General features: G+C 47.6%; 1 protein-coding gene across 1 annotated transcript in view; it reads left to right on the top strand.

Moving 5' to 3' along the window:
• Tmtc1 (transmembrane O-mannosyltransferase targeting cadherins 1) overlaps positions 1-27,149 on the top strand; it is a 227,211-nt gene that overhangs the window by 183,400 nt on the left and 16,662 nt on the right. The window contains exons 13-16 of the mRNA XM_005072945.4: positions 10,286-10,394; positions 23,724-23,826; positions 25,690-25,825; positions 26,385-26,529. Of these exons, the coding sequence (XP_005073002.3) occupies positions 10,286-10,394; positions 23,724-23,826; positions 25,690-25,825; positions 26,385-26,529 (493 nt within the window). The remainder of the gene's footprint in view (positions 1-10,285; positions 10,395-23,723; positions 23,827-25,689; positions 25,826-26,384; positions 26,530-27,149) is intronic.

Here is a 27,149-nt window from a genome sequence, read left to right as displayed (position 1 = left end):
CATGCCAGTCACTGCAAAACTTCTTTTGCAGACACTGTCATATGTTAGACTACCAACACTTCAACCTGTATCTTGAGTCAGTCCTGCAGGTTTTTGCTTTGACACAAAAACTCAACTTGGTATTCGGGTTGTTGGAGGATATCAAAAGCTTTCAGGTTTAAAGATTGTAATGTGTACTCTTCACGCCAGCCTGGTCCCAGAGCCGCATCAGTCCCAAATGAAGATGCAGAACGCTGTATTAATTATGAAATTGTTGGCCATTTGCTATGGTTTCTTAATGGCTATCTCTGACTTCATTATTAACCCATAATTACTAATATATATATAAGATCTTACCTTACCAAGGACACCAGCCTCATGCATCCTCTCTCCCCGGGATCACATGGCAACTCCCCACTCTTGACTACATTTCCCAGAATCCTCCTCAACTCCTAGCCCCACCTATCTTGCTTCCCTGTTGGCCAACAGTGCTTTATTTATCAACCAATCAGACAAACATATACACAGAAGGACTTCCCCCATCAGAAGATGCAATTTGTACACCAGACAGAGAAGCAAGAAGGACGGAAAGAGGAACGTGGATGCTCTGTGTTTTCATACCTGTTTGTGGCCTGCAGGCTCCATCCCAGGCAGCACTTGGGGAGTGGAACTTGGCTTAAGGATGCTTCCCCTTCTCAGAGACTCATTGTCAGTTCTGCCAGCTCCCTTCCTCCTCTGCCTTCCACATAATTCAGTCTCCCCAGCCTGTCTTCTGGATAGCAGGTGGGCTCTCTGCCCTCACCCTTCCCATTACCTTCCTCCACTTGACAGGAGTGAGGGTTGATTCACACCTTCCTTAAGACTCTGTCCACTGGGAGCAGTGGGGTACCACCCCAATAACTCTCCTGTCAAGACAGAGAACTGGCTAGGACAGGATCGTGTAAGGAGAGGTTCTTTGTCCTGGCCAGTTCCTTGGCCCTTAAGCCTCAAATAATCACACAGACGCTTTATTAGTTATAAATTGTTGGCTGGTATCTAGGGTTTCTTATCGGCTAACTTTGTCTTAATTACTAACATGTTTTTATCAATCTGTGTATTGCCACGAAGCTGTGACATACCCAGTCATGCCCTAGCATGTTGTTACTCCTTCAGCAGCATCATGACCATTTCTGGCAGGCCCACTCTGCCTATCTTTCCCAGAATTCTCCTCGTCTCCTAGTCCCGCCTATCTTCCTGCCTCATTGACTGACAGTGTTTTATTCATTAACCAATAAGAGAAAAATATACAGAAGGGCAACCGCCATCAGGATCACATGCCAATGAACTGCAGAGAGAGCCTTGATAGCCAGTGCTTCCTGTGACATCAGGCCATGTCCTTTCTTAGAACAGGCAGCTGCTACCATGTGCTGGTCTCTGGTTATCACGTAACTTCCGGGAAACGGTTTTAGCTGGCTGTGGCTTTCAACTGCTCATGTATAAAGTAGAAATAGTTCTAGAAACTGAACTTCTCTTTAAGTACTAAATGCAATGCATGTGAGCACTTAATACAGGACCCAGAACCCAATAAAGATGAACTAGTTATTAGCTGTTACTGTAACCTACGAACATAGTGTCTCCTGTCCAATCTGAAGCTCAGCTCTTTGGTGTAACGTTAACAAGCGATGAGAAGTGGGCAGCCACACTCTACCCACACCACTAGTTAAACATCTTACGATGATAGTCAGCTGCTGGGAGGCCCGGATCTCTTCACTTAAGTGGAATACAGAGCCTCTCGTTGTCCTGGGACTTGCCAAATCGGCTAGGACAGCTGGCCAGTAAGCCCCAAAGATCCACCTGTGTCCATCTCCCGAGTGCTGGGCGTATGTTTGATATTAATCACACTCACCTGCTAGGGATCAAACTCAGGCCCTCGTGTGTATGTATACGATGGAGCCATCTCTCAGCCCAGCATTGTGATTTGAACTGGTCACTTTCCCAGTCTTCACTGTCATGTAACAGGAATGTTGCCCTCTGGGCTTTTGTGTGTGAAATTTATAAAGATTCAAGCAGAAGGCTAGGTGTGATCTACAGTCCACTAGGTGCTTTTGTACACTGCTTTGGCCACAGGTGTGCTCAGAAATCCTGTGCTAAGGCTACGCAGAGCAACCGGAGTCCTTCCCATCCTGTGTGGGAAGCAGAGCCCCAGAAAGTTCACGATGACAAAGCCCGTCTCCTGAGATGTCTGTCCCTGGCTTGAATTTCACACGGCAAAGCCGGTAATGTCTCCTGCCATAAAAGCAGAAATAAAGTAGTCTTCTTTGTGTACGGGAAGCATCATTTTCAACCCAGTGGCAGCAGAGAGCAACACGGCACTAGCCAGAAGCCCGGTGGATGCAGAGGACCTCCTGCTGCCTCCTTCGCCCTTCACTCCCTTTTTCTCATTCTCCCTCTCCCTCCATCCCACGCCCACCCCGTCTAGTTTATATTAGCCAACCACCGCTATGGGAAGGGCTGCCCTGGACTCTGGTCCTATATCAAGTATCACACCATTGAAGAAAACTGACTGACCCTTTCCCAGAAGCATTCAAATGCCAACAGCCCCTCAGCTAGGGGCAAGACTCCGTGCCTACTCCTCCCACCACCACCACCACAAACCCCATGCTGGGATTTTTTTGTCTGACTTGAGCTTGTGCATGAGTTCACATATATATCTATCCCGTTGTGTTGGGGAAACACTCTTCCCTTAAACTCACCTACTACCCTCCGTTTCTTACAATCTGTCCACCCCTTGGTTAACACGGAGCCCTGAGCACCGAGGGGGAAGAGTGTGATGGAGACATCCAGTTTATGGTGGAGAAATCTGAAGTTTCTCGTTCTCTACGATGACCAGTTAGGAGTCTCTGTGTTAGCAGCCATTGTGTAGTTTCAAAGAAAACGGCCCCCAAAGGGAGTGACACCATTCAGGAAGTATGGACTCGTGGGAGTAGGTGTGACCCTGTTGCAGGAAGTGTGTCACTGTAGAGGCGTGTAAAGAGAAGCTATTTCTTGAGAGAATGCCTTCCCGCCAGCCTGGTTCTAGAGCCCCATCAGTCCCAAATAAGCACACAGGAGGCTATATTAATTATGAAGCTGTTGGCCTTGCTTATTTCTTACTGGCTAGCTTTGACTTAAGTAATTACCCCATAATTGTTAATCTAAGTATTTCTCTTACCGGAGAGGTTTCCGGGCTTCCTACCCCAATGGCGTTACATCTCGAACTCTTTTGTGTTTCTCCTTCCCAGAATCCTCCTGGACTCCTAGCCCCACCTATCTAGATTCCTATAGGCTCAACAGTACTTTATTGACAAATAACAGGCAAATAACAGGACTTCCCCAACAGAGGCAGGCTTTGATGTCTCCTTTGCTCAAGCTATACCCAGTGAGTCAGACCACTTCCTGTTGCCTGCGGGGCAAGGTGTAGGAATCTCAGCCTTCTACAGCACCATGTCCGCCTGCACATCACCAGGCTTCCCGCCACGACGGTAATGAACTAAACCTCTGAGAATGTAACCCACCCCAACTGAATGCTTTTCCTTTATAAGAGTTGCCGTGGTCACGGTGTCTCTTCACAGCAACAGAAACCCCAACTAAGACGGCCATCTACGACTGAGAAACTCCACTGCTGCTTGCAAGTGGCCAGTTCTGTGTCTGATACTGACACTTCCCAAGTCCATCCCTTGGATCGATTCTTTCTTTAAGCAATCAGCTACTTCTGTTGGGATGACTGTGGGGATGTTGGCAGGAATCCAGAAAGTTTTGTAAAGCAGCAAGTTTAACCTATCTCTGGAAGAAAATGTGGCAAACCCCCAATGCCCCCGCTAAGTACCCTGTCATTGAGATGGCCCAGGAAAGTGAACCCCAAGAATGCCTTGACTCTACAACACAGAGGAAGAGTCTCAAGAAGCCACAGGTGTTGAGCTGTGAAATCTTCACATTCTGAGCGAAATCTCATTTCTCCTCGATGTCTTCTTATGAAATCCATTCAGAGGGTATTACTGGTTTCAGGAACCCATTCTAAGGAACATTTTCTTGGAAATTCCTGGGGCAGGGGTCATTTAAGAGAGTTGAGTCCTGCTGCAAAGTTGTAAAAGGTTTGTATTTGTGTTTGATGTTTACATGGATAATGCAGCGCTATGTACATGTGATTCATGGTTGAGGGCACTCTAGCAGAGTTCCTGTAGAGAAAGCTACCTCTATAGGAGCACTGTCTCTTTGTCAATCCTTCTACTCCATCAGTCACTGAGGATGGCTTCGAGGTCTTACCATATGCAGGTCGTTGGACTGGCATTGGTGAGATTGTCTTAGATTTAGTGTCCAATTGCTGGAAAGAGACACCATGACCTCAGCAACTCTTATAAAGGAAAACATTTAACTGAGTCTGCCTTACAGTGCACAGGGCTGTTGCTGATTGTTTTCTTGTCCTGCCAGGTCCTGCTGCCACTTCAGACATGGAGACTGTCTTTGGCATGCTCTCCCCACCTACCTTTCCCAGAATTCTCCTCATCTCCTAGCCCCACCTATCTTACTGTCTCATTGGCCAGACAGTGTTTTATTCATCAACCAATAAGAGAAACAGATATACAGAAGGACATCCCCCATCAGGCTTCATCCATTATCGTCCATTATCATCCATTGTCGTCACGTGGGAAGCATGGCGGCATGCAGACAGATATGGTACAGGAGAGGTAACAGAGAGTGCTACATCTGAATCAGCAGACATCATGGAGAAAGAGAGACACTGAGCCTTGACTTGAGCACTTGAAAGCTCAAAGCCTACCCCCAGTGATACACACCCTCCAACAAGGCCACACCTTCTAATAGTGCCATGCCCTGGTGCCCAAGCATTTGAATATATGAGCCATTCTTATTCAGACCACCACAAAGATCCAAAGTCCACTCACAGGGGCGCTTACAATTTAGCAAAGGTCACAGATCATACACTCTGGGTGTTAGGGTTCTCAAGGGATTTACTGGTACACTGTTTCCCAGCATTCCCTGGGAGAAGCCCTGATGTCTCTGTTTCCACTGTGTCACTCACATGGAAATTAATGGAGTCCTCAAGGACTTGTGTTAACAAGCTGTGTTAAGTGGTAGTTAATCTCTCTGGGTTCATTTCTGGTCCAAGTTTCCATTCTAGCTGACATGAGTTATTACAAATGAAAGCCACTAATCCATTATTGTAGTTTTTTCCCCCTTCTGCTGATTTTGAAGAATTTCCAGCTAAATAATGTCCTGTAGCAACTAATTTTCTGCCTTAATTCTGTAAGTCCATATCTTTCCTTGGATTCAAGCAGAATTTCTATATGATACTTGGTGAAGACTCTTTGGAGCTCTAACCGTAAAATCACAGTAGTCAAATTACTGGCGTTAAAACATTCATTTTTGCTTTAAAAAATATGTACAAATGGGAGAATGACTTATAGTGTGTTTGTAAGAGAACACAAGTGTGTGAAACCTCAGAGACTTTGTAGAGTGATGCAGAACCTTCTTGAGTTCTTTTTGACCAAGTAAATCAACAAGAGAGTGCTGCTATGAGCTGTGGTGCAAATGTATTATAACTTTCAACTCTAAGGACTCAGTTCAAGGATGAGTCCTTGAAGGGCTGGGCTGTTAACCCCTGCTGTCCAAGACAGGAGCATGTGTGCAGGAGAGTCAGTTGGGAGCTAACTTAAGTAAGAAGAGGTAGACAGGATCTGCCTTTTTTTTAAAGATTTAATTTATTTATTTATTATGAATGCAACATCCTGCCTCCATGTCTGTCTGCAAGCCAGAAGAGGACACCAGATCTCATTGTAGATGGCTGTGAGCCACCATGTGGTTGCTGGGAATTGAACTCAGGACCTCTGGAAGAGCAGTCAGTGCTCTTAACCTCTGAGCCATCTCTCCAGCCCCAGGGTCTGCCTTTGATGGCTAGATTAACTGATTTGATAAAAATCGGAATCGATTCGGGGGATCGATTTGGGGGAGGGAACATTATTCAGAAAGCGTCATCGTCCTGACCCATGGGCTTATTTGTGGGGGCATTTTCTTGGTTATTGATTGATGTGGGGCATGGGAGCTGGAACACCTCATTCAAATTCATTTTCTCGAGCTTTCTGTTTTCAGTGGTTTCCTTCACGGTCTAAGCGTGGCTCTCTTGGAACTCGATCTGTAGACCACGCTAGCCTCAAACACAGAGATCCACCTGCCTCTGCTTCCTGAGTGCTGGGATTAAAGCGTACACCACCTTTTCAAGAATTGGAAACTTAGCTGAATGGGGTCTTGCCATGAGGTCACCATTCCCTTTTTTCCACTTAGCATCAGGTTTTTCTTTAAACTTTCCCGATTCTCCTTTTCTCCTCAAACTGTACATTTTGTAGTTTTCCTTTCTCGGTTTGCTCCATTTCATTGTAGATCTGCATAAGATTTGCCACCAATAACCAAGCAACTCAGTACTAGACTGTCTGGATATCTTCTCTGCCACAGCTATTAATACATAACCCTTCAATTTAGCCTCAGGCAGATTTTTTTTTTTTGGTTTTTCGAGACAGGGTTTCTCTGTGGCTTTGGAGGCTGTCCTGGAACTCGCTTGGTAGTCCAGGCTGGTCTCGAACTCACAGAGATCCGCCTGCCTCTGCTTCCTGAGTGCTGGGATTAAAGGCATGCGCCACCAATGCCCAGCTCAGGCAGATATTTTTTTAACAAGGACAGAAAGCACCTGCACTTTTTTTGACAAAATATCAGAAGAATAATCTCTAGGTCACACACTCCTTTGAAACCCCTTCATCCAGACCCTCACAGTTCAAATCACCCTCAGCACCACTGTCTTCAATGCTCCTACTAGTACAGTACATTTAGCCCCATTTAAAACATTCAACTGCTTTCCTAATCCAAAATCCCAAAATCCACATTCCTCTAAACAAAAAAATTTAGAACCATCACAGCAATACCCCCACTCTTGATACCAACTTATGTCTTAGTTAGGGTTTGTTTGGGTTTTCTGTTGTTGTTTGGTGGTGGTTGAGACTGGGTTTCTCAGTGTAACAGCCCTAGCTGTCCTGGAACTCACTTTGTAGACCAGGTTGGCCTTGAACACACAGATCTGCCTGCCACTGCCTCCTGAGTGCTGCAATTAAAGGTGTGTGCCACCACACCTGGTTTAGTTAGGTTTTCTGTTTGTTGTAAAGAGACATCATGACCATGGAAACTCTTATAAAGGAAAACATTTAGTTGGTGCTGGCTTACCTGTTCCAGAGGTTTAATCCATTATCATCATGGCAGGAAGCATGGTGGTGTGCAGGCAGACATGATGCTGGAAAAGGATCTGAGAGTTCTACATCTGGATCAACAGGCAGCAGGGTGGGGGAGTGGGGGTATGGATTGGGGGTGGGTGGTGATGCTTGAGCATTTGAAACCCCAAATCCCACCACCAAGTGACACACTTCTTCCAACAGGCCACACCTACTCCAACAAAGTCACATACCAAATAATGCCACTCTCTCTGAGCCTATGGGGGCCATTTCTATTGAAACTACCACATATACCAAACTGAATCCTCAACCCCAAGGACTTTTGAACCTGTGCCTTTTTTACTCCCAAGTCTGTGATAGGAATCGTCTGCCTTCTAGGTGAAACTTACTGGTAACAAGCTGCTTCTGTCACCAAAGCATTCGGACTACATTCTATAGACCCTGGACTTGCAGGGGTTAGGGGAGAAGGCTGGTATCAGGAATGGATGACCTTGACCCTCAGCCACCCCTGGGAACTCATGGCATAGGTTTGCTGAGATCACCTGGGAAGTTCTATATTTACAGCGGGCTGCCAGGTGACATTCACGCTAGTGCATGAGTCACTGTCTGAACAGCTCTTGGGGGAGAGGGTAGAATCCTGAGCAGCTAAAAGAAGCAGCTACGAGCTGGCATGGTGGCTCACACTTGTAAATCCCAGTGCCCAGGAGGCTGAAGTAGAAATTTTAAGTACATATACAATGATCCAGAAATAAAGTAATAAAGATGTGCTTTAAAAATAATTTAACATTTGCTGGGCTTTTACTATGTGCAGGCCATTAGAGTGGTCTCTGGGAGCAAAAGCAAACAAACGAAAAAAAAAAAAAACCAAAAAGATGAATAAGATCCAAGACAGAGGCCACAGAAAGCATACACTCAGAGTGTTAGGATCATATTTTAAACTGGTCTCATGCAGGAATTTTTCCTCAAGGGATTTCCAGGCTGGCCTAGCATATCGAGTTAGATCTTATCCCGAAGAAAATGAATCCGTTGTGTGACAATGGAGAAGCATTTGGAAGATGATGTGAACATAACTAGAGCCATTAGGCCCTCCTGCGTGTGGACTTTTACGTTAGAAAAAATGAGCACAATATCCATTGTGTGGAGCTGCTGTAAGAACTGAATTCATAATGCTACGAGACTTGATGAGAACGCCCAGTACACAGTTATCACTGAGCCGAGCTGTGAAAACACAGGCATCAGACTCTGAATTGGTTTCTGATGGGGAAAAGGGGCCTGCAGGGACTAGGCCTAGCTCCCTGAGGCCACGGACTGTCTGTGGTTCCAGAGATTCCGTTCTCCATACTACAGTGTATTTGTTAGGTTTATAATATCAGTGTCTGTGGAAGTTGTTTCAGTAGCAAAGTTACTACTGCCTAAGCATAGTGAATGTTTTGGCCTCAAAGACAAGAGAGATCCAGCGACCAAACCAACAGGACAGGGGTCCTTCACCCAAGGACAGAACTTCAAGTCCCAGAGAAGACCAAATAACAAAAATGGAGACAGTTTGTAGTGAGGACAAAACAGTGCGTTGACTACCCTTTTCCAGCCAATGGTCATAGTGTTTTCTAATTTCATAAATTGTATGTGACATTTTCTTCCTTGGATATAAATCATAGATGAACATTTGGCCCGGCTTGTCCTGGGCCAGTAGCCACCATTAAGAATTCAGCTTGCAGCTCACAGACCTTGGACCGACAGCCAAGGGAGTCTGCATGGGACTGACCTTGGCCCTCTGCACATAGGGGACAGTTGTGTAGCTTGGTCTGTTTATGGGGCCCCTAGCAGTGAGATCAGGACCTGTCCCTGGCGCATGGGCTGGCTTTTGGGAACCTATTGCCCATGCTGGATTGCCTCACCCAGCCTTGATACAGGGGGAGGAGCTTGCTCGGTCCTGTCTCAACTTGATGTGCCATGATCTGTTGGCTCCCATGGCAGGCCTGCCCTTTTCTGAATGGAGGAGGAGTTGATGAGGGGGAAGGGAGTTATACGGAGAGGAACAGAAGGAGAGGAGGGAGGGGGAGACTGCTTTGTATGTAAAATGAAAGAAAAACTTAATAAAACATCTCAAATCAAAAGATTCTATGCTAAGATCCTCAAAGGAAAAAAAGCGCAGCTTGTGAAGCTCCTTAGTTAAAATATACGTGAGTACCAGGCACCCATACTGGGTGGATCATGACCCTGTAACTCCAATTCTGGGGCATCCAGCGCCCTCTTCTGGACTCCGTAGGTACCTGCACATGGGATCTACGCACAGATACACATTTGCAAGCATAATTTTTTTTTAAAGGATTTCAGACTGTGGTGCTGTTAGAAATGGCCCAGACCGTGTTTGCATCCTTATACTCGGTTCCAAGGTGATGTCTCAGGTGTGTTGGCCTGAGGTCTGTGTTTCTTGTTAACAGACCTCACAGACCCTTTGGTAGAACTCCCAGACACTGCAGAGCGGGTGTGCTTGCCCACTACTCTTCCTGTCACTAAGACGTAATCCCTAACAAGCAAAAAATGTAAGAGAGGAAGGGCTTCCTTAGGTTCCCAGTTAAACAGATATACAGCCCATCTCGGTTGGGGAAAGGCGTGGCCTTGGGAGTGTAAGGGGACATTGTGTCCACAGTCAAGATGCAGTAAAATGGACAAGAAGTAGGGTCTGGTCTAAAAAGAAAACCTCAAGGACTGCCCCAGTGATCTATGCCTCACCACCACCACCCCCCATCCTCCCGTTAGGTTCAAAAATCCAATGTCCACGACAGCATCTGCACCATCTGGGAACCAAGTGTTGTTAAGACACACGAGCTGTAGGGGCACAGCACATTCAAACCACAGCAGCAGGGGGCCAGGAGCCTTCACATTGTCCTCCATTGAGAATTCAGGTGTGAGAGGAGACCGTTAGACCAGCATAACATGTATACACTAATACAGTAAAATCCAAAACTGAACCACCTAATCTTTGCTAAAAGAAGGGAGTCTAAGCAGAGGACTAAAGCGAGCGCCAATGAGAGACAACCTCCCCCTGTCCTCTGCAGGTCCCAGGAGAAAACAGAAGAAGCCATCGTGCTGCTGAAGGAATCCATCAAGTATGGTCCAGACTTTGCTGATGCCTACTCCAGCTTGGCTTCCCTCCTGGCTGAGCAGGTAACTGTTTCCGTATAATCCCATAAGTGTTTCCTCAAAGGTGATAGTTTCACAAGTATTTCTTTAAAGGTGACTGTCAAGCGCATCTGCCAGCATCATCACAGATTTTTATAGAAATAACTAATCATTGGTAGCCGCAGTCCAACACCGGGGCTTGTGTCGGTTTTGTCCTTGGTTGAAGCTAGAAGCCGGGTTTTCCCTCTGTGTAAGGATCCATCTGAGACGCCTTGAAGCAGTCACTTGGCTCAAGCTAAAGGAATGATCTGATACCGCACTTCAGTTACCAAGGGTACGGTTTGCATTTTAAACATCTCAGAAGTTCCGACAAGTAGCAAAATTAGAATAGTCTATTATGAATATTTGGGTGGCAGAAATTATAAACTTAGTTTTTATGCCATCCCCAGAACCTTCTTCAGACACGGAAATCTGTGGATTTGTGGGTCCCAGATATAAAATGGCATTAGAGGTAAATAACTCTTGTGCACATTTTCTAATTACTTAAACTTAGTGCAGTATACACTACCTATGCAAATAGCCATGGAAACAGCTGTACACTGCATTGATTAGGGACTAAACACAAAAAAACTTCAGTACAGGCAATAGTGTGTGTGTGTGTGTGTGTGTGTGTGTGTGTGTGTGTGTGTGTGTGTGTGTACCTGATTCAGAAGAAGATATCCAATGCCTCCCTCTGTTGCCTTCTGCCTTAAGATAGGGTCTCTCAATGCTCCTGAAGTTTACTCTTTTGGCTACACTGGCCAGCCAGTGACCTCCTAGGATCATCTACCTGTTTTTTAACCGAATCATTGAGGCCATAAACACATGAAGTCATGTGTGTACTAGGGACTCAAACTGGGGTCCCTAAGCTTATACCCAGTAAGCTCTCCCCCTGTCCCCTTTCTGAGTGTTTGACCCTGCAGATGGAGGGGGTACCCATGTTCTCTAAACAGCACAGACAGGCTGGAGACAGAAAGCCTATCTGGGGTAGATGATTTTCTTGAATGTTGACATGGAGTGCTTTAAATTAAGGTCAATCCTCCAGTCTTTGACAGCCTTTCGCTTATGTTAACGACGACGCTGGAGGGTTTTCTACAGAAAAGATGTGCCTGCATCCCTCGGTGTCATGTCTTCTCACGTCACCCTGGTGCCTTCATCTTTCAGAAATGCACACCCTGCCTCCGCCTGTGATCTAGGCGTGCCAAGCACCCTCGCTGGGTGGGCGTGTCCCTCAACCACCTCTGGTCTCCGGCACGGATCCATTCCCTTCTTTCCCTTCTTCTTACCACGCCAGTTTCTGCCCACACAATACCTTGAGGTCTTCCCTCATGACCCTTTGCCACAACTTCCATCATCTTGTCCTGTGTTTTACCCTCCCTCACAAAAGTTACGCCATCTAACATAGCTTTAAGTGTCAATGGCCTTTTCACCCACCCCCAAGATGTCTGAGGACATTGTGAGGACAGTTATTATATCTATGGCAATATCCCCACACCCGCCAGGCTGCATGCAGTCAGCAGATCCCAGATTGGTGAGTAACTAAATAAGCTTGAAGAATTCGCAGTGTCCACGCCATAACCTATTATGGAGTGTCCTCCTGCATCATGGGGGAGGGGGAAGGACTGGGTTTGGGGGTCACATTGCTGTCACTGAATCGTGCTTCAGTGTGATGGCACTATTCATAGTGACCCCAGGCTCTCAACCATGAGGCCATTGCAATGGTCCCTCACACGGTGCAGTGTATCTCAATGGGGACCCGAGGGTGAGAGAGATCTGTTTCAGTGTTGGAAAGCCTATATGTGTTTATCCTAAATTGCATTTGGTTTTTATTTTCTTTTCAATCTGGCGCACGATGATTTTTTTTTCTGGAAAGGTCAATTTTGTCTCCACTTCCGTTTCTCCTCAACTGACAGCCATCTGGACTGTATTAGCCACTTCTCTCTCCAATGCTGTTCTTAACTCCTACGTTTGTTATTTTTTTTCCCTAATTCATATTCAGCTCATGTTCCTGCCTTGATTTCATTATGCAACAATGAGGTGTGAGTGAAGATTGAAATACTTTCCAGCTCAGATCTTTTTCTCCCAGCTCCCCAGGCAGGTAGCAGACACTGAATTGCTCTCAAGGAAATACACAACGTTAAGCAGTGTTACATTGGCATCTACAAGCGGTAACCAAGTGTCTTGGGAGTTCCCGATGGACTGATTCCTCTTTATGTAGTTCTCCTTTCTCTGGACCATATTTCTTTCTAAGTCCCTTCTTGCGCTACCAGAACAAATGCAGTTTCCAGTTCCCGCCCGAACTTTCCCCCACTTCCCCTTCTCGTGGCGAGTTACGTGTCCATCACTCTGCCTGTTGCAATGAGCAGATACCCCCAACAGACCCAGCTTGCAGTATTCTGCTCACGGTTTGGGGGGTGCAGTCTGTCGTGGAAAGGCACGGTAGGGAGTGGTTCCGGGGTGGTGGGAATATCCGACTGCCGCTTGTTTACATCTCGGTGGTCCAGGACGCAGACAGGAAGTGTGCCCGGCTCTAAGTCTCAAGACTTGTCTTCAGTGCCCGCCCCCACTTCCTCTACCTAGAGCCTGCCTCCTAGAGAAGCTGTTAGGGAACCAACAGCACCAGCTGGGAACCGCATGGCCCATGAGGGACGCTTCACCCTTGAGCCGTGACATCAGCACACAAACGCATCGTTTTTATCTCTCAGGTTAGTATCCTGAGATAACATTTAAACCACGTGGCCAGGGACATGGCTGGGCACTTTGCCAAGCGGCTTGCTGAGACAAAGTGTGAAGTCTGGAGTTCAGATCCTGGGGCCCTAGGTAAAAAGTGAAGCAAGCACTAGTCCTACCTGTAATCCCAGCGCTTGGGAAGCAGAGAGAGGGGACCACCCCCCCCCCCAGGCTGGGCTCACCTGAGAAAACCTGCCTCAGTGCAGAAAGTGGAGCACGACGGAGGAAGACAGGCAGGGTCAGCTTCAAGCCTCCACATGTGCGCACTCACACAAGTGTGTGCACCCATGCTCACACACCACAAATGCGTGCACTCTCACACACACACAAGTGTGGACACACACGTGCTCAGACACAAGTGAACACACGTGCTCACACACCACAAATGTGTGTACTCTCACACACCACAAATGTGTGAACTCTCACACACACACAAGTGTGGACACATACGTGCTCACACACAAGTGTGAACACACATGCACACACACCACAAATGTGAGCGCTCTCACACACACATACTCACACAAGTGTGAACACACACGCTCTCACACAAGTGTGGACACACATGCACATGCGCACACACAAACGCAGGCACTCACACACACACAAGGGTGAACACACATGCGCTCACACACACACAAATGCATGCACTCTTACACACAAAAGTGTGAACACCCACACGCACACACCACATCACATTAAAAAAACAAAGAAAAAAACAATAGATTTTTGGTGTTTCAGGCTTATCTTTCTCCTGCCACAGGGTTCTCTAGGAAAAGCGTGGTCTTAGATATAACTCAAATTAGTACTTTTGTTTACATACAAATAAAGCATTAATGTGCTAATGCTGTAAAAAATGATGGGCCTTAGTAGGTATCCCAAAGTTTCAGCTGTATTCCTTTTCTAAATGGATGAACTCTGAGTTCAGTTAAAGATACTGTATGAAGGCTGGAGTGATGGCTCTGTAATCAAGAGCACCGGAATTTCTTCCAAAAGGCCCGGGTTTGATTCCTAGCACCCACACGGCAGCTCACAACTGTCTCTAACTCCAGTTCTAGGAGATCTGGAACCCTTGCACAGACATACACACAGGCAAACCACCAATGCATGTAAAAATAAGTAAATCTTTTAAAAACTAGTTTTAAAAAGATACCACTTAAAATGATCAAGATGTTTAGGGACCCTGACATCCCTACTAGCCCACCCAGGACCGTAACATCACTATTACGGTGTGCAGGTCTCATACCAAGTGGCAGTTTGTTGTTTGTTTGTTTTTTAATGAAATAAAGACACTTTTCAGGCAAAAAAAAATTAAAAGAGTAACATATACTTTTTCCTTAGCTGAAGTTCAAGGGTGTCAGATGGGGTGTTTGAAATGATTTCCTGACTAAGTTATTTTCTGTGGGAATATGTGAAGCTGAAACAAAAGGCTATCACATTCCACACAGTCTGAGCTCGATAGTTGTGAAGAGAAACAGACTATGCAGGAGACCTCCATCTTTCCCGACAGACAGAAATCACATCCTTTGGAGGAGACCTGTCTTTTCTGACAGGCACATCCTTTCTGGGAGGTGGGGGTTAGGAGGAGTATGAAAATGCTTTGGGATCTGAGACTCTCACTGAAACCCCCCCCCAAGGGTCCTTCTGCCCTGAGGGCAATTGGTTTTTAACTTGAAAGAGAGAAGACAGCTGTTTGGCAGAACCCAGGGCCCCTCCCTTCTCCAAGTCTACACATCTCACCTTGATGCCTGGAGTTCCTTTGGGGAAGAAACAAGGTTTCTGTTACACACTGTATGAACAGGCCGTCAGAAATCCAGACCTGATGTTCTTTGAAGCATCCCCCTTTTCCTGGTGGGACCCCTCTAACAGCATCCTAGCCTTTCAAACACCAGGAAATATGGAAGTAATATTCTTAAACCCCGGTCAGCATGCACACACCCGTGACACCTTCCCCTTCCCCTGAGCAGAGTTACCATCTGACACACACACACACACACACACACAGGCCATGCCCAATGCTAACCGTGGATGTGAACCAATGTCATGCTAAAAGAAATAGTGACTGAATAAAACCTCCCATGTGCAGGCAAGATTCCAGAAGCTGTGTGAAAGAATTCACATTTATCTGCATTTAATTTCAAGTTTGCAGAGAGCACAATTTACGGGGCTGTGAGGCACTTGGCAATTAGGATGTCCATACAAGATTTGTCTTTCGAATATGCCTGGTTGGTTCACACAAACATTCCTTATGCTACTATGCTCATGTAAAAATCTTAACAGACATTTCACCAAGCCAGGAACAGTTGATTGGACAGAAAATGTTGGGGAATCGTCTCTGGTAAGGACACTTTTGAAGTCTGCAGGTTCTACCCACATCTGCAGGGAAGTCCTTCAGCTGTGGCAGGCTGAGAAGGTGACGCTGGTGAAGGTCCAGGAATCCCCTGAGAGCCTAGACCAGCAGCTGGACTGAAATTCGGTGGTTACCAAGAAAAGGCCATGCACAGAGTCTTAGGGCTTCTTGCTGCTAGGTAACAACACAGAGCCTAGAGAAGCCATCTTTCCAGAGAAAGGCAGCGCCATCCTAGAGACCATTTCTGCAGTTACAGTTTTTATTGTTTCACTGGGCAGTAGCTTTGGCTATCAGGGCTCAGTAGCATATCAACACTTCCTTGGGATTACTTGGTTAGCGTACCAAGGCCTGTCCTGGGCTAAACTCCTATGTGAGGCTGCCGCTGAGGCCTAGCTCCTGACAGTGCTGCCTGGTGGCAACCTTGGGCGTCACAAAAAAAAAAAAAAAGGCTTTTTTAAGTCACACAAAGTGGTGTGCTCCTACCTTAGTTCTTTGTCTCGGCCTGAACTTTCTGATTCTTTAGGACTTTCTAGTCCTGTCTTTTCTGCCATTTAAATACTTAGCCTTTCCAGATAACTATTTCAGTGGGGAAAATTGGGAACAGTAACTTTCTATTATTTGCTTTTGTCTTTAAAAAAATACTTTATGGCCATGGGGATAGTGGCTCAGGCCTGTGACCCAAGTATTTGAGAGCAGAAGCCTGAGAGTCTCAGAAACACAGCAGGGCCCCTCCAGGACAGAGATATAGACCCCAGCAGGACACCTCCAGGACAGAGACACACAACCCCAGCAAGGCTCTTCCAGGACAGGGACACAGACCCCAGCAGGATACCTCAAGGACAGACACACACAACCCCAGCAGGACACCTCCAGGACAGACACACAGATCCCAGCAGGGCTCCTCCAGGACAGACACACACAACCCCAGCAGGATACCTCCAGGACAGACACACACAACCCCAGCAGAGCTCCTCCAGGACAGACACACAGACCCCAGCAGGGCTCCTCCAGGACAGACACACACAACCCCAGCAGGACACCTCCAGGACAGACACACACAACCCCAGCAGGACACCTCCAGGACAGACACACAGATCCCAGCAGGACACCTCCAGGACAGACACACACAACCCCAGCAGGGCACCTCCAGGACAGACACACACAACCCCAGCAGGACACCTCCAGGACAGACACACAGATCCCAGCAGGGCTCCTCCAGGACAGACACACAGATCCCAGCAGGGCTCCTCCAGGACAGACACACACAACCCCAGCAGGACACCTCCAGGACAGACACACACAACCCCAGCAGGACACCTCCAGGACAGACACACAGATCCCAGCAGGGCTCCTCCAGGACAGACACACAGATCCCAGCAGGATACCTCCAGGACAGACACACACAACCCCAGCAGGATACCTCCAGGACAGACACACACAACCCCAGCAGGACACCTCCAGGACAGACACACACAACCCCAGCAGGACACCTCCAGGACAGACACACAGATCCCAGCTGAGCTCCTCCAGGACAGACACACACAACCCCAGCAGAGCTCCTCCAGGACAGACACACAGATCCCAGCAGGGCTCCTCCCAGGACAGACACACCCAGCCAACGGCTCCTCCAGGACAGACACACACAACCCCAGCAGGGCTCCTCCAGGACAGACACACACAACCCCAGCAGGACACGTCCAGGACAGGGAGATCAACCCCAGCCACTTCTAGTCTTGAAGAAGCCAGAGAAAAGCAAACTCGGGCAGAAAATGAGGTCAGCCTTTTCTCTCATCACACAGGGAATGGGTGTGATGTGTTAAAATCGGAGAAGCGACATGTGTTCTCTGCTCAGTGTGATATCTAGAAACAGTGTCATCCTGCTTCATTCAGGGCTCCTCTATCCATTTATGTCAATACTTGGTTTATGTGTGGACCAAGTGGGTTCTTTTCCCCTGCCATCAGCTAATGGATAACAGTGTACGTTATTGTGTGCATGTGTATGGATGCACACGTATCATGACACATGTGCCATGGCATGTTTGTGGAGGTCAGATGACAACCCTAGGGAGTCTCTTCTCTCCATCCATCTCATGGGCTCTGAGGATTGAACTCTGTGTTCCCAGGCTCAGCTGAGCCACCTCACAGCACCCTACAAGTATCATTTTGATGTTGACTTTCTAGTTAAAAATAATGTGTTGTAGTTCATATACAAAAGCACCAGCTTTGGATTCTCTTGCTTACCTCTTCCTCTTCCTCCTCCTCCTCCTCCTCCTCTTCCTCTTCTTCCTCCTCCTCCTCCTCCTCTTCCTCCTCTTCCTCCTCTTCCTCCTCTTCCTCCTTCTCCTCCTCCTCTTCCTCCTCCTCCTCCTCTTCCTCCTCCTCCTCCTCCTCCTCCTCTTCCTCCTCCTCTTCCTCCTCCTATAACAGCATACTTTTTCTTTCTGGTAGCTTTGTAAATTACAAACAGTATTTTGAGCTAGGTGTGGTGGCCCAACGCTTACAATCACACGGCACATGTAAACGAAAATCCCACATGTACAGGATGGGTGGGTGGACTCCTGGGATGGTCAAGCGACTTTGGACTTCAAGCAAATGAAACCAGATTATGAGCAGGTGGTTTCTCAGAGCGAGACGGAAAGACCAGTATTGTGGGGGTGGGGAGGATCTTAGGGGAAGGAGGGTAGTTCAATCAGTCCAGAGCTTGTTGATCATGCATGAAGACCAGAGTCTGGTCTCCAGAACCCAAGTAAACAGCAGGGTGCGATGGATTATGCTTATAATCCCAGCACTGGGGAGGTGGGAACAGGAGGATCTCCGAGGCTCACTGGCCGACCAGCCTAGATCTGTGAGCCTCAGGCTCCAGAGAGAGGACCGACCCTGAGAGAAAACACTGAACGTTTACTTCTGTGGTGTTAGTTGCACTGGAGAAAGAGAACGCCCCTCTGGGTACCACACAGCAGAAGGGGAGGTCTTAGGGAGGCAGTATCCTGGCTTCTGCCTGGTTTTCCCCAGATCTCCATCAGCATTCAGAGGTAGACACTGAGCTTCGCAGACAGGGCTCTAAGTTCCTGAGCCCATAGGAACTTGTAACCACCTAGTTATCACAGAACAAAACGTGGCGTCACGTTAGCAGTAAAGAAGATGAAATTAACATTGTTTATAACTCTGACCACTGTAAATTATCCGGTTTATAGTCTATTGAAAAACTCAATTAATAGGATATTTTCCTTTCGTGTATCTGGTGATGCGACTTTATTTAATACCAGAGTGTGAGGTGGCTACTCTACCAGAGGTCCTGAGTTCAACGCCCACATGTTTGCTCACTACCGTCTATAATGAGATCTGGCGCCCTCTTCTGGTGTGCAGTAACACATGCAGACAGAACACTGTATACATAATAAATGAATAAACCTTTCAGAAAAATACCAGAGTGAAAGAAGATTGAGACCTACCGTGAGTTCGTAAGAGGATGGGCTCAGTTTCTCTCCTTCTGCAATGCTGTCATGAATTGGGACAGTCACACTCAGCACTCGCAGCTAGGTCAACTTGGAGTGAGCCCTAATGTAAGAATGGATTGATTTAATCATCTATCTCATGGTGGCTGAGCACGCAAATTCCATAGATCCATCAGGTGGCAAGTCCCATGTCTTGCCTTCCTGGGCGCTAGTCCCAGGACTCGGGACTTTGAAGCAGGGCATGAGACTGCCTGCCACGAGTGTTCACAGCACTCTGCACCGGGGAGGATGTCACGGGGACTTGAGCCCACGTGGCTGAGGGTGTGGCAGGTGCCATAAGCTAATGCAGGAAACTGAGGAGAGAAACCTTTCTGGCCAGGAGTAGACGGCATGGATATTACATCTGCCAGAGGAGAGGACGGAGCAAAATGACAGGAAACGCTGGGAATCACACACGTGGGTCTCCCCTTTCCCTGGTCCCGTGTCATGCCTGTAGAGGTGCACCCTTAGGTTCTTTCTTCTCATGTATGACTTAATTTGAGAATTCCATACGTGTATGCAGTGTAATGTGATCATATGCATTTCTGTTTTCTCTTCTCCTCCCTGCCATCATTTCCCCTAACACATCTGTCTCTCATTCCCATTCCCATATCTTCCTCCCTTTTCTTTAAATAACCCACTTCATTCACTTAACATCATCCACTGGAGCACACGCAACCTCCGTAAAAGAATGATTCCCCCCCTGGAGCTGTCAGCTGCCAGCTGTCCCCCAGCTAGGGGTTGGGCTATCAACTGACTCTTAGGGAGTCATCTCATGGCTTTTACTGTAATTTTTGGGAGCCGCATTGTCCGCTCATTCACTGTACTAACTCTTTCTTGCCTACTAGTGGGCTTCCATAAGGTTTTCTCACAGCCCTTACTTTTGGTGAAGCCATTCTCCCCCTTCCCCTTAACGTTATCCCCTTGCTTCCATCCAGCTTGGCACTTGAATCCTTGTACCCCTCCCCTCCTCCTTCTGTGTCACATGTATCGTGCTATCCCTCCCGGTTGCCCCGTCCTCTGGCTTTCCTCTCTGAAGTGGCTTCCTCTTTTGCCCCGTTGTCACACACACACACACACACACACACACACACACACACACACACATAAACACACACTGCTCACACTCTGCTGGGAGGCAAAGGCATGCAGCATCAGAAGATGCCAGCGTTTTCTCGGGGATGAAGAACGCCAAGCTCTTGGTTCATTCCAGTTGGATGCGAAGGAAAACGAGGCATCAAATGCTGATAGAATATTTCCCAGAAATGTCCTGTGATCACCTGAAGCTGAGCATTTACTGCCTTGTAAAGAATTTAACAGTGGTGAGCGTGAGGAGGCAGAGCCCCCTCTGGGTGCCTCCATCTTTGGAGCTGCTGTGTCTTGGGCAGTTTCTTAGCAAAGCCAGCAGGGGGGGTGACGAAGCCACAGACTGTCAGACTTGTCGGACTCCGGCTTCCCAGGGATGTCACATCCCTTAGTCTCCAAGTCTCCAGTTTCCTGAGGCTGCCGGAATTATCAGCCCCCAGCTTCCCAGAGTGTCAAATCCATGAGTCCTCAGCTTCCCAGGGCTGTCACAGACATACACCCCCAGCTTCTGAGTGCTGGACCAGTGAACAGTCACTGCGTGACTGCCCTGCTTCATGGGTTAGAAGGAACACATTTCTGGATGAAGTCCAGACCTGTGGCTGTATCAGGGAACTGTTTCTTTTTTTTTTTTTTTGGTTTTTCGAGACAGGGTTTCTCTGTGGCTTTGGAGGCTGTCCTGGAACTTGTTCTGTAGACCAGGCTGGCCTCGAACTCACAGAGATCCGCCTGCCTCTGCCTCCCAAGTGCTGGGATTAAAGGCATGCACCACCAAGGCCCGGCTCAGGGAACTGTTTCTATTGTTAGAGGAACCCACTGTATACCTCCTATACATTAAACACATCTTGCTGTGGGCTGTCCTCTATGTCACCAACTCCAGTAGTGTCGAGGGAGCCCCCACAAGGGTCCACAATGGTCTCTGCAGTCTTCCTACAAATATGAAAAGGTAACTTGCCTTTCACACTCATTCTTAATGTGAATTTGCAGTAGTTTTTGGTGGTCACATGATGCAGCCACAGTTCAGAAATATCTGTTAAAATGATAGTCCCCCTTCTACTTTTCAGCTTGTCAGGCCACACTTTCTTCATAGTTTATAACAGGAACACTTAAAAGCACACCTTCACAAAAGCAGGTGTGAGAATCCAGGTACCTTCTACTAGGTCAAACATTAAAGAGATCAGTAAGTGGGGCCAGGAGCTAGCTCAGTACCTAGCACGTGTGTGGCGCTTAATTCTGTCCCTAGTGTTCCCACAACCAAAATACTCTGATAAGCATCTGTTAATGCCACTATAGTATCTTCTTTTGCCCGCAGCTCCTCAAGGTGAGAGGAGAACTTACAAGCCCCTCCCACCGAGGAAAGACTGTAGTAGGTAAAGACCCAATTCTTCATATGTGCAAAAGTGCACGCATGTGTGTGCACACACGTGCACGCCCGTAGGTCTGTGTGTGCCACTGTGTAGGTGTGGAAATTGGAGAACAACTTGAGGAGGTCAGTTCTCCCCTTCTACCGTGTAAGTTCAGGATTCAGGCAGGTAAATGAACAAATGCCCTCTAATACTTTATAGGTGTTGGTTGGAATCTGATGCAGTGTACACTCTTCATGTCCTTTTAACACTCACACACACACACACACACACACACACTTTCCAAAGGACAGTGTCTTCAACGCCTTCCTTCAGATCAAAAGTACCTGTTTTGAGATTCTTATTCGTCTCTAACTTCTCTGAGTTTGACATTTGTTGGACTTGGCAGTTAAAGTCGTTTGAGAACCGCACATCTCCTCCTTTTTGCTGGCCTGTGGATCTCTGATTCAATACCTAACACTTATCACACATCCTCAATGGTGCGAAAACAGCTAGATTCAGACAGACAGCACTGGTGGTCCCACACGAGATGAAGAGCCCACGGTGTCCCTGCCAGGTTCCCAATCTCAGTCTCTTGGCTTACCGAGCAGTACAGAAGAAGACCTCTCTTGCAGGCTGAGGTGTTCGTATTCACATGACTGATGATGTCACGATAACAGTGATAAACTTTTAGCGTCCCAAGGAAAAGCCGCAGAGCACCTTGTTCTGGATCAGTTTCTTTCACCCGGCTTTCACAGCAGTACTAGGAAATAAAACTGCTAACTGTGGTTTTCAGATACTTCTCAGAAACTTCTCAGGACCTTTGGTTGTCTACATAGTTTCCATCCATGTATTTTAGAAGAAAGATTGATACGATGACTTTTGAGTACTATGGAAAAAATACCTGTAAGTTATTGTGCTCTGAATTAAAAGTAACTACACTATAAATAATTAAAATATGTTAAGGTTCATAGGGCAGGCGGGCAGTTAGAAAATTGTCCACTGGAGGTGTGGCGGTTGGTATGGCCTATGTCTCAAGGGGACAGACAATCCCTTTGCAGAGGGCAAATCAGAAAGCACAGATTTGGGGTTTTTTTTTTTGGTTTTTTTTGGGGGGTTGTTTTTTGTTTTGTTTTGTTTTATTTTGGTTCGGTTTGGTTTTGGTTTTTACGAGGCAGGGTTTCTCTGTATTGTTTTTGAGGCTGTGGGTCCAGCCCGGCCTCGAACTCACAGAGATCCACCTGCCTCTGCCTCCCGAATGTTGGGATTAAAGGCGTGCGCCACCACCGTCTGGCCAGATTTGTTTTTTGTTGTTTTTTTTTATATATAAATTGTGTCCTTTTAATACTGGGCATCTGATTTTTTAAAATATTTTTATGTGCATCATTGTTGTTTTGCTTCTCCTGCATGCATGACTGTATGGCATCAGATCTTCTAGAACGGGAGTCACAGACCATTGTGAGCTGCCTTGTGGGAGCTGGGAATTGAACCCCGTTCCTCAGGCAGAACAGCCAGCGCTCTTAACTGCAAGCCATCTCTCCAGTCCCCTGAAAGCACGGATCTAATAAGGCAAGGAGCACAGGTTTCAGTGAGCTGTCAAAAGAAGCTTCAAGAAGAGAAGGGGTTAAGACAGAGCCCTCTTCGTCTGCACCAGTCTCCCCTCATCACCCATCCGAAAACTGCCCCCCAAGCACTCGTGAGGTTGAGGCAGGAGGCTTATAGTGAGTTAAGAGGCCAGCCTGGGCTATAGGCTAGGTCAACCTGGACTACAGAGTAAGTAGGACTCTGTCTCTCTGTCTCTCTCTCTCTGTCTCTCTCTCTCTCTCTCTCTCTCTCTCTCTCTCTCTCTCTCTCACACACACACACACACACACACACACACACATACACTGCAAAACTCCCCTAGGGAATCTTAGGTGGAGGTAAGAAAGAAAGGAGTTGTTCTGTCAAACAGTTGTCAACCCCCTAGTACTCTGCATCTAAGTCCAGCAGCCACCTCTCCATACCTCAGGACCTACGCTGATACTCAGCATTTCCTTTAGAGTCAACAAGGTGAAAGAACCTCATTCAAAACACTATTCTCAGCCCTTTTCTACACAGAACTCTAGGTCCATTCAGATCTTCGTAAGTATCAATGTTTGCACCAGAGGAACCAAGCCCATCCGTGTCTGTGCGTGTGGTTAGCGTTGACTTGGATTCGGGCAAAGGTCATGGTATTTTTCCTGGTGCCTGGTATATAATCAAGGCTCAGCATTTCTCTTTTCCCTGCTCACTCCCAGCCTTCACTGTATTGTTGATTTTATAAAACTTTATTTTCCCTTGTTCTCTACTAAAGGAAAGATTTAAGGAAGCGGAGGACATCTACCAGGCTGGGATAAAGAATTGTCCAGACAGCTCAGACCTACACAACAACTACGCGGTTTTCTTAGTTGACTCTGGTGAGTGAGACGTGACCGTCCCGAGATTCCTTTTCTCTCTCAGACCAGTGGCAGTCATCAGCTGTGCAGGGGGGCTTACACTTCAGACCCATGCAAATGGTGGCTGGCACCTGTGAGCGACTCCCGTAAAGCCTTTACAATTGCTTCCTTGACGTGCATTGCAGAAACGCATCCTAGCAGTCGGCGCAGTGGTCTGCTGTGGCAGGTGGAACTGGGCACAGATTCTCTCTCCTCTGTGATTTGTACAGAGCCCCATAGGCTGCTCATGTGTAATGGACACTCAGAAGTAATATGATGACACTTGGCTTTAATACAAAAGAGCCTCTCCGTCCCCATTGGCTCAGCGACTGTCTGCCCTACAGGAGAATTCAGCCTGATTATTATTTTTCAATATTGAGTGCTTGAAAGGATTTTCATTTTCTAGGATGCTTGAAGCTTTTCTGTTTAATAGACTATAAGCTTACCTTTGGATCATCAAGGGAAAGCAAGCTACTTCTTTGCATATAAGTGGCTGTGTGGTGCCCCCTGCTGGATCATTAGACACATGCTAACGCATCATTAAAGGAAGAAGACAGAAGAGCACCCTGCCTGAACCAAAAGCTTGTCCTTTAAGTCCAACAGCAGACAGCCCCACGTGACGCTCCGAAAAGACCCCAGACAAATCACTGATGGCCCTCTGACATGGTCCTGGATAGACCTGTGCTCAGAGAGAGCTAGTAGGGAAGACTAATGTATGGACCTGTGGCTCCAGCCCGTTGCACTGTGGGCCGTTCTGAAATTCCCTTACCTAGTTTCTAGGAAGCTTCTCCGGGGACCCTTCTCAGACCAGGGAGACTCGATTTCCCCCTCTGGCTTTTGTCTCCACTTGCCCTGGGATTGTCATCAAGTCTCTTGAGGCCTTTGTACTTCAGTGTCCACATCTATGAAGAGATCTTTTTGTTTTGGTGGTTTTAAGAAGCACCTCAGGTCCCAGGAGGCAGCTAAGTAGGATCCTGAGCAACTGCGGAGGCCACGTGAGCAGAGGGGATTTTAATGCACACTCCAGGCAAACGCAAGGTGACACAGCTTCTGTGTTTAAAATCACATCAGATGCATACCATTGAGGCCAACACGGTGGCTCAGTGGGTAAGGGTACTTGTCTCCTAAGTCTGACCATTTGAGTTTGATTCCTGGGACCTACAAGACAGAAAGAGAGAAAACTGATTCCCACAGGATCTCACTCTGACCTTCCTGTACACGCACGCGCGCACCAGAGTTTATTCAGCACACACACACACACACACACACACACAACACACACACTGAATAAAATGTGTGATTTACAGGTTTTTGAGAACTGTCTCACTCTTTTGTCCCATGAGTTGAGACAGACCTTTAGAAGTCACTGAGACCTGTGATCTTTCTACAGTGCACTGTTCTACTTTGTGCGTTATGATAAGCAGCAATGTCTTAGATACATAACCACAACCAGTGGTGGAGGCTCATGCCTGTCATCGCAACACTTAGACTGAAGCTGTGGGATGTCCATGAGTTCAGGGCCAGCCTGGGGCTACATAGTGATTTTTTTTTCAGGTCAGCCTGAGCTAAAGGGTAAGATTCTTTCTCTAACAAACAATCACTGCCAAACTTGTTATTAACCTCTTAGGAAGCGTTGGCGAATAGTGACGGGCCAAGGTTAGGCAGTGACAAGCATAAGAGGCAAATAAATAAATAAACCTGATCATAAACCAAATACCTGATGGCGTGAGTGATGCTGTCATGCTGAGGGAAGGATAGCATACCTCAGGAGGGGGACTGGGAGCCACGCCCCTCATCCCTGTGGTCTGTTCCCCCCCTCCCGCCCCACCCCTCTCCACACTGCAGGCTCTCCAGAGAAGGCTGTGGCCCACTACCAGCAGGCCATCCAGCTCAGCCCGAGCCATCACGTGGCTGTGGTGAATCTGGGCCGACTCTACAGGTCCTTGGGAGAGAACAGCATGGCAGAAGAGTGGTACAAACGGTACGGCCCCTTCTCTTCGCTTTCTCAGCCCCTTGGAGGCACCTGCGGTTCCTCACAGGCTCCCCAGTTACTGGAACAGACCGGCTTTCAGAACAGGAGCACACGTTGCCAGTTCGGGTGGCAGAGACCCCCCCCACACACACACCCAGTTCCAGAATAGCGTGACAGTGTAGTCACGAGCTCACATCAACTTCCCCACGGGTGAGACTCCAGGGTTGGGATGAAGCAGCTGTGTCAATACTGGAAACGGAAGAAGGGCTGCCACTTTGCCAAAACCTGAGCAAGGTGGCCTCCATCGCCATACAGGCTCCTGGGACCCAGCTGCCAGGTTGGTGGGTCACTGGAGGCGTTCGCCCAAGATAAGGCATGGTGTTGCATTGGTGGTATAGTGGTGAGCATAGCTGCCTTCCAAGATACGGCATGACCTTGATCTATAAGCAGACTAAGTTCATTCAGGCAAGCGTCTAGCTGGATAGCCCTCCCCCTGCCAAAGCGCAGACCTTTGGAAATGGGCCCACCAGAGAAGCATCTGTTTGTTTGCTCCCCCCCCCCCCCGCAGTGCCCTGCAGGTGGCCCGCACGGCTGAGGTCCTGTCGCCTTTGGGAGCACTCTACTACAACACTGGCCGACACAAGGAGGCCTTGGAAGTGTACCGGGAAGCTGTCTCCCTCCAGCCCTCCCAGAGGGATCTCCGCCTGGCCCTGGTGAGTAGAGAGAAAGTGATATGCTGGGTGTAAGTGCAGCTTGCAAACAGAGAGCTGGTACCACTGCGGCCTCCGAACCGCAAGGAAACGGCTGTGCTAGGGCCAGCGTGTGACTGCTCAAGGAGCCTCGGTGCCACCCAGCACACAAGGCCAAGGAACCTCGGTGCCACGGCACACAAGGCCTGTTGCTAGAGTTTTTCTTCTTCCTCCAGGTGCCGCCTCCCTTCAGCCCCCAAATAAGCACACAGAGACATATTAAACTGTTTGGCCAACGTCTCAGGCTTCTTATTGGCTAGCTCTCTCTTAATTAATAACCCATTTCTAGTAATCTAAGTAGTTCCACATGGTCTTATCTTACCAGAGAAGGGTCCGGACCTGTTACTCCTTCCTCAGCTACATGGCATCCCTTTTTGTCTCTCTCTGACTGACTACCTTTTCCCAGAATTCTCCTAGTCTCCTATTCCTGCCTACCTTCCTGCCTTTGTCGGCCAAACAGTGTATTATTAACCAATAAGAGAAACATATATGCAGAAGGATGTTCCCCGTCAACGGCCAAGACACAGACACTGGTGTCGCTGTAACGATAAAAGGCACACTTGTTGAGGGTGCCTTTCTATTGA

This window comes from Mesocricetus auratus, unplaced genomic scaffold, assembly GCF_017639785.1.
Source record: "Mesocricetus auratus isolate SY011 unplaced genomic scaffold, BCM_Maur_2.0 Super-Scaffold_100001, whole genome shotgun sequence".
NCBI lineage: Eukaryota > Metazoa > Chordata > Mammalia > Rodentia > Cricetidae > Mesocricetus > Mesocricetus auratus.
The sequence above is the reverse complement of the archived record's forward strand: the minus strand, read 5'-3'. Positions and strand labels throughout refer to the sequence as shown.